This window comes from Coffea arabica, chromosome 4e, assembly GCF_036785885.1.
Source record: "Coffea arabica cultivar ET-39 chromosome 4e, Coffea Arabica ET-39 HiFi, whole genome shotgun sequence".
NCBI classification, from domain to species: domain Eukaryota; kingdom Viridiplantae; phylum Streptophyta; class Magnoliopsida; order Gentianales; family Rubiaceae; genus Coffea; species Coffea arabica.
The window spans coordinates 2,734,336-2,745,342 of NC_092317.1; the positions used below are offsets into that span (position 1 = coordinate 2,734,336).

Below are 11,007 nucleotides of genomic sequence, written 5' to 3' on the forward strand. Positions count from 1 at the left end.
GTTAAGAGGTAACTATTGGAGATGGTGAGAGGGATGATTTTCGGTGAAATGCCAGACAGCAAGGACAAGATCATATTACCTTAACAGCCAGCATACCATGGCAAATCCGGAAGTCAAGAAATGAGTATCAGTTTAATGGCAACGGACTATATAGATCAGTCATAGAAAAGGCTCAAAGTGAGTGGTTTTGCTCGTAGCTCCCGCTTGATACCGGATAAAGCAAATTCGCCATGACGACGGTGGACTCCTCCACTTGAAGGGACAATCAGATCAATACAAATGCAGCTATCTCACCAAATATGATCAGAACAGGATTGAGCATTGTAGCAAGGAATTAGACTAGAAGAGTGGTCACAGAGCTTGGGAGATACAAAAACAAAAGAAAGGTTATGCAATAGTAGAGGAAGCTGACGCTATAAGGATGGCCCTAATCATGGCTAAGGAGGCAGGATGGCAACAGATTGAGATTTAATCACACTACAAAAATATCATAGACAAAGTATAAGTAACGAATTAGGAAGTCCCCACCATAGCGACTCTTCTAGAGGATATTAATGTTGAGTGAGATATTTGTTCACTGTACCTTCTCTTTTGTATATAGGACAGGGAATAGATAAGCTCATAATCTTGCTCTAATGACTCTGCAACTAATTTCTCACGTTAGATGGAATTCAAGCTTTCCCCTGTGGCTAGATGAGAGTACACAGGTAGATATTAACACGGCTGTCCTCTTTTGTAACTAGCACCATCCAATGTTTTATTGATACACAAAAAAATTTAAAAAAAGTTTATTGACACGCATATCTTTACCGTCCAATGTTTTGTGATACGTAGTATTAATTAGATAGCTGCAACCTATAGTCGACTCAAGTCAAAAGTTTTATTGATGCACATATCTTTACCATCCAATGTTTTATGATACACATATCTTTATTGATAATTGGATAGTTGCAACCTATAGTCGACTCAAGTCAAGATCAAGACTCCAATTTTCTTCATTTCTTTTATTTTTGATTTTTCACCTAATTTTCTTCAATTTCTTCTCTTCCTAATCATCCCTCTCTTCATCATCTCATCATTAATCTCTCAAATTCCTTCAATAAAGTTCAATTTTGTGCCTAAACAATATGTGTAGGTTTGATTTTCTAATCTATGATTTTTTTTTTTGTTTTACTTTGTAGTTTACTAATTTTCTTAAGTAAGATTCTTATTTTCTTGGTGTCAAACTTGTCATATTGGTATAATTATAGTTCTTTTTTTCTTTGTTTTTCTTTTATTTTGCTTTGTATCTTCGCTTTTCTTTTAGTTTATTTTATTATAAACTTATTAGCAAAAGGACTATACTTATGATAATGTGTCTAAACCTTTATAATGGGATGTGCAAATTGCAGATATGATAAAATTAGCAATATATAATTTATTTTTTATTTATTTATGACGTCAAGGGTCAAAAACGATCAGTCCAATGGTTGAACTAGTGATCCGTGGCCTAGTGACTTTTCCGATTCAATGAACGGTCTCACTCTCTGGGTTTTAAACCTTGCACAGAACAGATAAATATGTCTTGAGTTCAATATTCATAATACTACTAAAAGCCTTCATGTATGTCACCTTGCCTATCTTTATTTAGAAATTCTAAATAGAATAGTTAGTGAATGTTGTCTCACTCGATATGATAATCTTTTAACATGCATTACTCATTGGACATGTATACCTTCTGTCTTTCATTATACTACATGACTAAAAATTTTGACCAAAATTCGATTTAGGATAGAGACTTGAACTTTAAAATGAAAATACTTCGTCTTTATGCTGGACTATTGACGTTAATACAGGAACCATCTGCATCTAACTAGTAAAATCGATTGGGTCTCAAAAGGGGTAGAGAGTCTTAACTATAGACACATTGTGTTAATCTAGTCACACGATCTTCGGCTTCGGTGAGATTGGCACAAAGTTGACCAAAACAATGGAGGGTTCTTTCCTTTCCCTCCCAGTGCCATAGTATTTTCTTTTTAATTTCAAAAAGAAGTGCTTGATGTCAGCTAAGTAGTATCAAATCTCATACTTATTTTTTGTGCTATAAAAGACCAAATAAAATAAAAGAAAAACGGAAAAGCAACTCTATGAATCCATATCCTCCATCCTCCCGGTAACGAAAATCATGTAAATTCAACCAGTCCCATCTCTCACGCAAATCTGCAATGGGAGAATTAATCACAGAAAACACATGCTGAAGATAGGGGTGTGCCAAAAACAATTGAAGATCCGAAAGCCCAGAGAAATCTGATCCAATTTTGCCAGATACTGAATCCTCAGGATCAAATGTGGGTCAAATGGAATGTGAATAGTGGCATCAAGCGGATCGAATCAAATTTCTCTTCCAATCATGAAAACCCCTAATTTCGTTTGCTACCTATCCCTGTGCACTTTTAAGACCCTCGATCCCAGTCATTTGATTCTACAAAAAATCAACTAAAAATCCATCACAAAACCAAAAGTTCTTTTCCTTCTTTTATCTCATGCAAATGGGCTCCGTTTGGATTAGTTGTTTTTTGGGAGTGTTTTGAAAAATTTTACTGTAACAAAATTTTTAGAGTATATTTTGGGTTTTTTTAAGAAAATATTTTGGGATATTTAAGAGTAGAAGAGTTTTTAGAATATATTTTGAAATATTTTTTAAACATTAAAACAAAATTTTAGACTACTTTTTAGAGTACTTTTTAAAAATGTTTATAATATTTGAAAAACTAATGAATCCAAACAGAGAATTTTACCTTTGGTGTAAAGCCAAGAATCTATGGATGGGGCATGACTCATCAGTGTTAAATATGAATACTTTATGAGTCTTCAAAAGAGTAGACTTTGAATTTTTTTTTATAAGACAATAGTGAAGGAAGGGGGGCAATATATAGTATTGAATCAAATATTTTAAAAAGAGGGAGAGAGAGGGAGGGCAATAAAAGGATTAAGAATTTTATACCAAAATTCTTCAATTTCATAGAGGTTAAGTAGAAGTTGTAAAAACTTAATCCAACATAGTTAACTAATTTTTTGTATAGGTGTGATGGGTGTTTGTGGTGGTTAAGATGGTAACCTGGTTGTGTCAGTAAAATTTTTTTATATCTTATAGAGCACTTAAGGGGAAGAAGAAAGTAGGATAGATGACGAAGGAAGTGAGAGAAGAGGGGGGAAAAAAGAAGGAAGTAAAGAAGACATAGTAGAAGATATTTCAAGTGGTAGAACTGGGAATACCCTAGCTTAGTAGCTAGCTAAATTAGCCTTGAATCTAGACAATGGAGTTGCATGGTGAGACATGGACGAATGAAAATTTCTTTGAAAAAAGTGTACCATAAGTATGATTTATCCCTGCAAAGTTTGGACCAAAAGAAACCAAGAAGTCCTAATAAAGTACCGCACAATCTACCAAAAATCCCGTTTGAAGAGTACCTTATTCATCTCCCAAAAAACAAATCCCCAACAAAACAAATAGGGATGATATCAAGTATACCACTCAGAACAAAGGCACTAAAAGCATCAAACTCTGTTGTGTTTCAACCCTGTTTCAAACAACAAAAATAAAAGAAAAACACATGTAGGTGCTCCAAGATAGCTGCACAGATGCCTACGAGTCAACAGAAAAAACTGCAATACGTTTGCTTATTCTACTACTGCAATACATGCATTGTAAGGATGTAAAACAGAAAAAACATGACAGGTACCGAACCTGTGCAATAATAATAAATAAAACCTAACTACCACTCAAAGCAGTCAATAATCAATTCTAGTACTGGAGCAGGGACCTTAGGTGTGCAATGGGTTACTTGATTCACCCTGTTCCCGAAGAGTTTGTTTAATCCGATATACCCGAATTAATTATCTGACTAAATTCACTAACTAGCAGAAAGTGGTAAGCAGGGTCGTCTCCTCAGGGACTGGTGAGAAATTTATTTCCTTTCAGGTCAAAACAAATAGGGGGTTTTAGAATTAAAAGCTAACTAAATAATTTAACTACAGAAAATAATTAATTAAAAGAAATAATTAAGAGAGCTCTAGCTAAGGGTACACTTCAGAAATGGTTTAGGTCCTGATCATTGATTCCCAAATAATTCCAACAATTATTAATAGATTGGTTATAGTTGTCATACATGCGATAAACAACCAACCCTTAATTTCTCGATAGTTAAGGTACGACCGTTAACTATTTTTCTAACCCAAAAACAACCCCAAGTACGACCGTAGGATTTAATTTCTAGATTGCATTAATAATTAGAAAGGCTCAATCCTAACTAATAAACACGCTTCGAGGGTTTGTTTAAGTTAGATCATACGTTTCCCTGACATAAACCCAAATACACCAGTTGCTACTGAGATAGGGATATTCGAACAATTACAGATTCAATTACCCCTAACTAGCAAAATAGCCTATATAAATAATTAATTATTGCGCACTAATCAATCATACACACGAGCTATAACGGTTAAAAGTAGAAAATATATAAATACCAATAAATAAAAGAAATAATTAAAAGCGGTTTAGATCTCACAGTAATTGCCGAACCAATTCATCAGTTGCCCCCTTGACTAGAATTAAGAAGCTAGTTCTCCATTGATGGAGAACAAGCTATTCGAAACTTACAATTGTCTCCAATCCGTGACATACGAGAGAGCCTCGTTTTTCTCTCCAATTGTGTTTTTCAAAAGTAAAAAGCCAAAAGCCAATAGTCAACATCAGCGGCTAGCCTTGTTGGTTTCTCCCTAATTGTCTTTTAGAAACCAAAACAAAAATCAAAGACTTAGGAAAGTGCAATTCCTTTTTCACGTTGATTCCACTCCAAAATTGAAGGAATTTCCTCCTCTATTTTCGGCTAGAAAAAGCATAAAGAAAAGCTGATGCCCGGGCTGGCCATCCTATCATTTTCCTAATTTTTAGCTTTTTGAAACCAGATAGACTTCCTCCTAATATTCCGCCAATAATTCACGTAGACTCCTTTTGAATTGGGAAACTCTTGAAAAATCACATTTTTTATCTCTTTTTACTCCACCTTCCTAAAATTAGTACCAAATACCAAATATAAGTAGAATCTATCAATTAATACAATATTTAGAATAATAGAAGAGGAAAATAATTATAGAATTAATGACAAAAATGCAACCTATCAAAACAGCAACACACTTGTTCGTCAATCCAAGCATGCACTTGTAGGTTTACTCATCCTATGGCCATAACTCGATCTGATTCTCCTCTGCATCCACCTCTTCTGATTCACTGTCTGTATCCACCTAAAACACAAAAAACACACTGCATCAAAACTCTTTCAAACCACCAAAAAAGCAAATAAAAATAAAACCTCATAAGAGGAGTTTACCTTCCCCTCACATGGATAGTAAGTAGCAATAGGCCAAGAGATTCGCTTAATAGTATGAGCAGTAACTTGACTATTTCTATTACGCCATGTTGAGTACAAACCCGAAGTGCTTAACCTCCTTCCGAAACGCTCCTTGAATGCATCTCGGACAAGTTTTGTTAACGGACTTCGAACAGTGGATCCAAGTGAGCAGATGCAAGACCTACCTAGCCACTTGGCTAGGTAGTACAACAGCAGAACGTTGCCCCTCATCATTCATTAGGCAATAACACCTGTAGTTAGGCACAGACATCAACAACTTTCTTGTTTTTTATTCAATGTCTTCCAATTTTCTCCTGGCCGTCTCTATTTTTTCTAGTGATAGGTTGTACCGCAGGTGCAATAATGCAAACATTTGGTCACACTCACAGCACAAACCCTAATTTGCAACAAAACTTGAAATCAAAAAATGTTCAACTGACAGCGACTAGTAAAAATGATAGCGACCAAAATGATTTAACCCAAATGACATTAAATACTTTCCTTTGCTTGACTTCATACATCCACAACAGCACGAACCCTAATTTGCAACAAAACTCTAAATCAAAAAATGTTCAACTGACAGCGACTAGTAAAAATGATCGTGACCAAAATGATTTAGCCCAAATGACATTATATACTTTCCTTTGCCTGACTTCATACATTCGTAGGCAAAGATCGCAGCGAAGTGTAAGAGATGATAATCTTTTAACATGTATTACTCATTGGACATGTATATCTTTTGTCTTTCATTATACTACATGACTGAAAATTTTAACCAAAATTTGATTTAAGACAGAGATTTGAACTTTAAAATGAAAATACTTCGTCTTTATGTTGGACTATTGAAGTTAATATAGGAATCATCTGCATCTAACTAGTGAAATTGATAGGGTCTCAAAAGGGGTAGAGAGTCTTAACTATAGACACGTTGTGTTAATCTAGTCACACGATCTTCGGCTTTGGTGAGATTGGCAGAGTACTTTTTAAAAAATTTTATAATATTTGAAAAATTAATGAATTCAAACAGAGAATTTTACCTTTGGTGTAGAGCCAAGAATATATGAATGGGGCACGACTCATCAGTGTTAAATATAAATACTTTATGAGTCTTCATAAGAGTAGATATTGAATTTTTTTTATAAGGCAATAGTGAAGGAAGGGGGGCAATATATAGTATTGAATCAAAGATTTTAAAAAGAGGGAGAGAAAGGGAGGGAAAGGGGAGGGCAATAAAAGGATTAAGGATTTTATACCAAAATTCTTCAATTTCATAAAGGTTAAGTAAAAGTTGTTAAAACTTAATCCAGCATAGTTAACTAATTTTTTATAGGTGTGATGGGTGTTTGTGGTGGTTAAGATGGTAGCCTGGTTGTGACAGTAAAAATTTTTTATATCTTATGGAGCACTTAAGGAGAAGAAGAAAGTAGGATAGATGATGAAGGAAGTCAGGGAAGAGAGAGGAAAAAAGAGGGAAGTAAAGAAGATAGAGTAGAGGAAAAAAGTTTTGGCCTAGATCAATTTTTTTTATGGCATTTGAATGCACTAATGACAATGTTGAAGTGACTTTTTTTTTTTTTAGGCCTAACCTCAAGTTGCCCGGTGATGTGTGTTAGATAGTAAATTATTCCCTGTGATAAAAAAATATGCAAATTACAAATGGTCAAATATGTAAGCACAATTTACTTTAGATGCATTTTTTTTATTTCATGTCACAAGAATTATTGATTTCTAATTTAACAAAATTTTGGTATACGACAAGAGTATTTGTAATAGTGGGTTTTGGAAGGAATAAATGAGGGATATTAATGGGTCTAGAAGAAAATAATAAATGAGAGAGATTAAGTAGAACTTTGCTAATGTGGAATAACACGGTTAGTGAGTATACTCGAGACTTTGTTAAGATCATTTTTACTATAGTTTCACTATATTTATTGAGGTCAAGTTTACATGAAATCCTTATGTGCCATTTGCGCAGGTAAAACCAAAGTTGAAATAAAATCAAAGTTGCTCAGGTCTAGGGGTGTGATCAAATTTTTAAAAAATTAGTTAAAAAATTTGTTAGAAAGTTGCAGAAACAATTGTAAGTTGTAAGAGTTAGTTAGTTGAGTTAGTAAGAGTGTATATAAATTCCTTTCTCTAAACTTGGGGTCTTGACACAATCACACTTTTTTCACCACAGGATCCTCTCTTCTTTCCCATGTGCGTAGATTGCTTTTTCACTTGTTAGATGCCCTTTCCTTACCCTCGTCACCTTCCAGACATCACCCTTTGGCTTTCTCATCTTCCTTGTTTTCTATGCCACAGTCTCGGATTCGCCACCAGGAGTAGCAAAGGAATGAGGTGAAGCTCCAGGAAAATGGGCATCATCAACAGCATAGAGGTCTTTTTGCTTTTTCTTCTTCGCTTTTCCCTTGTTCTTTGGCATTGCGGGGGGAGAAGGAGAAGGTTTCTCTCCAGAAAGGGGCTCTCCATCAATAACGGTTGCCTCTCCTTCATTAACAACAACAGTCTTTTTTTTTCTTCCCTTTCTTTTTCTTCTTTCCCTCCTTGTTGTACTTTGGCACAACAGCTGGCGAAGAAGACGGAGAAGCAGCAACACAACCTGTGTCACTAGTGGCAACAAAGGGAGCAGATCTCCCTCGCTACTTAGTAGCAAACTTTTCGAATCCGTAGGTTGCCAACAGATGTTCAGGAACCCATTCAACAGTGACACACATCTCCTTCTTGGCATGCTCTTCCTCCCTAAATGCCCTAAATAGCTCGGTGGAATTAAATTCCACTTGTTAGAAAGCATGCAATCCTTCATTTATGCACAAAATGAAATTCCATCAGCGATGAAGTGCATACTTGTTTACTCATAATCATAATGGTTTGCCAAGAAAAAATTGTTATCAACATATATAGTATAAGAGCCGAAGAGCTCTTACGACTTGGATGGTTTTCGTTGTCCTCTCACGTGCCGCACTTGTGAGTCACCAGCCTTTTTTTTTTCCACGCGATGCGCCAGACGTCTGCATATACTTCCTCTCTAAGGTTTTCTTAAATTTCCTCCGCTGCCGCCGCTTTCTCTTCTCCCCTTCTCTCTTCGCCTTACCTTTATTCTCAGAAGCTCCGTCTCTTCTACTTTGTTTTCTCTTCTCCAAAACATTCGATCTCTCATTTTTTTTCTCTTTCTCTTGGTTTTGTGTTAAAACCTTCATTGCATTGAATTTTTTTTCACTTTTTTTAGGTTGCGACTGGATTGATTTTTAATTTCTGGACTCTTATTCTCCGTCTAAGATAGAGTTGGAAGCGCAGAAGCATCTTCCGCTGTTTGCTCTGTTTTTTTCCCTTTTTAAGGTACTACCTTCTTTATTCTGATGAAATTGGTACTCTTCCATAATAGTGTCCATGTCGATTTCTGGAATTCAAGGTCAACCCCTGGAGATCACTAGTAATCATTCTTCTCCTTTTTTGTTTACCAGTTCCTGTTCTCTTTTGAACATTGTTGGTATTTCTGACGAATTCTTTCGGGAATCTGGAATGAACCTTTGCCGTTGTAGACTACAGCAAATTGAAGGATACGGAGTGGATTTCAAGACAAGATCCTTACATTTTTCTGGAGTTTCAGCACTAAATTCCGTACCCGTACCCACACAGGTATGTAATTCTTATTATTTCCTCTTTTTATCTCTGTTTGATTGTTTTTTCAATTACTACTAATATTCGAGCTTGTAAGAAAACTCTCCATTTTGTTGCCTAACTATTCTATTCTACTGCTACTTAATTACTCATGTAGACAGTGGAAAAACCCTACTTTTGAAGAGAAATTTGTCTTCTCCTTGATTGAAGGGCTAAGGAAGGTCACTGTTGCTATTTGGAACAGCAATACCATTACCTATGATGATTTTATTGGCAATTGAAAGTAATAATGTATTCTTTAACTTTCTGCTTTTTGTTTTCCCTGTATTCTATTCATTGTATTAGTTTGAGTATTTGCATTTTGTTCTATACTTTTAGATGATTTATTATTTTTTTCCTATTATTGTTAATCTATTAGGGTTCGGCTGCAGAAAGTGCTTTCTCAGGGATTTGATGAAAGTTCTTGGCCACTCCAAACTAAAATCGGTAGGTATAATATACAAAAGATAAAAAGGGACAATTACCTGCCATATTCATTCTTTTGTAGGTTAATACATACTTGAACATTTAAAAATTGTACTTATGAGAAAATTGGAATAGCTACTCAAACTTGGTATATTTGTAAAATTTTGACAAGATTGATAAACATACTATATTGTTTACATGGCATTTTTCTTACCTGTATTTTGCTAAATGGTTTAAACCATGCCATGAGATAGATGGATATATTCAATGATGCACTGGAATGTTTTCTATTTTCATGCTTAATAGTTGCTATTAATTCATTTTCTATCTTCTGTTGCAGCTCCTAGAAATAGCTCAAGTTCTTGATGAACATGTGAGATTCAATTTCTTCTGGTTTCTTTACCTTTTAGCGAAATGCTTTTAACTATTGGCATACTGCATGCAATCTTGTACAATTTAAACATTGTCTCTTTAAATAACTATTTCTACATAAGAAGGTCCCAGGATTGATGTATGTAGGGGTATAAGCATGTTACATACAACCAGTTAGGTTAATCAGTATGGTTGTTTACTTAATGTGGAGTTAGATCCATCGATCTATTTAGGCAACTAAACAAGGGTATCTAGAATTAGCCCATTCTTGATGTAACATCTTTTTCTTGGGTTACACAATTTCATAGGCATCATTTTGATATTAAAGGATTATGCTGCTCCTCTTTTTTTATAGGTGAATGAATTCAAGTCGATAGAGAAGTTCAAAATTTTCAATCCCAACAACTTGTAAGTGTTATGCTTCTCATTTGAAGCTGAAATATTATTTGCTTCAAGCACTGTGGGCAATGCTTCCTTCATGGAAAATGCAATGGAATGATATATTTCTGCTATCATACAGATGGGTGAACTTGAAAGCAATCGAAAGACTTGTACAAGAAAGTGCATTGAAGATGGAGATTATTCCAAATCCAAAGGTTAGATGGGGTGAAAGTTCTTCAACTTGAAACTGCTGCTGGCGCTACAATAAGGGTACATTAACCTTATCTCTTGATATTCATTTTAAACATCTTTATTTTCCATTTCTTTCCATTTAGGTTTATCAATATGGCATTTCACATTCAGTCTCCTCTCTACCAACAACCAAAGGTAAGAAGTAAAATTATTTACTTTCACCCCCACCCCTCAATCAGTTCTTTGATCATGCTATTGAATTCTGTTTTGAATACTATATGAATTGCTATTTATTCATGCATTTAACCTTTACAATTCGACCTGTACACTTTGTCTGATGACGGCTATGTGGTCTGCAACGAGGCTAGGAAAAATCCAACTAACCCAACTATTGAATTAGGACCTGAATTTAAGAAGGTTGAGATTTTAAGCCTTCCCTATCTTTCTCCACAGGTTGAATTGTTTATATTGCTAATTGTTTTTTCACTTTTTTAGGTAGGCAACTTCTTAAGTCGTATCAAGTCTATTCCCAGTATTGTTGAACTAGATAGCCTGAAGATGAGGGGTGATGGTGGTTTGGATCTGG

At 35.0% G+C, this 11,007-nt stretch overlaps 1 protein-coding gene across 1 annotated transcript; it reads left to right on the plus strand.

Moving 5' to 3' along the window:
* Positions 1-8,865: 8,865 nt before the first annotated feature.
* On the plus strand, positions 8,866-11,007 carry LOC140005687 (UTP--glucose-1-phosphate uridylyltransferase 2-like). Its single transcript, XM_072046713.1, has 8 exons — positions 8,866-9,029; positions 9,169-9,294; positions 9,430-9,497; positions 9,817-9,849; positions 10,204-10,256; positions 10,369-10,444; positions 10,565-10,838; positions 10,917-11,007. Exons 2-7 carry the CDS (start codon positions 9,270-9,272, stop codon positions 10,625-10,627), a joined length of 318 nt encoding a protein of 105 aa, XP_071902814.1. The 5' UTR covers positions 8,866-9,029; positions 9,169-9,269; the 3' UTR covers positions 10,628-10,838; positions 10,917-11,007.

What these genes read in the sequence shown, in the direction of transcription:
- LOC140005687 (XM_072046713.1), top strand. Translation starts at nt 9,270, where the DNA reads ATGATGATTTTATTGGCAATTGAAA. An exon ending in ATTTTCAATCCCAACAACTT is followed by an intron (nt 10,257 to 10,368) that starts GTAAGTGTTATG and finishes GCTATCATACAG; the next exon opens with ATGGGTGAACTTGAAAGCAA. An exon ending in AGATTATTCCAAATCCAAAG is followed by an intron (nt 10,445 to 10,564) that starts GTTAGATGGGGT and finishes CTTTCCATTTAG; the next exon opens with GTTTATCAATATGGCATTTC.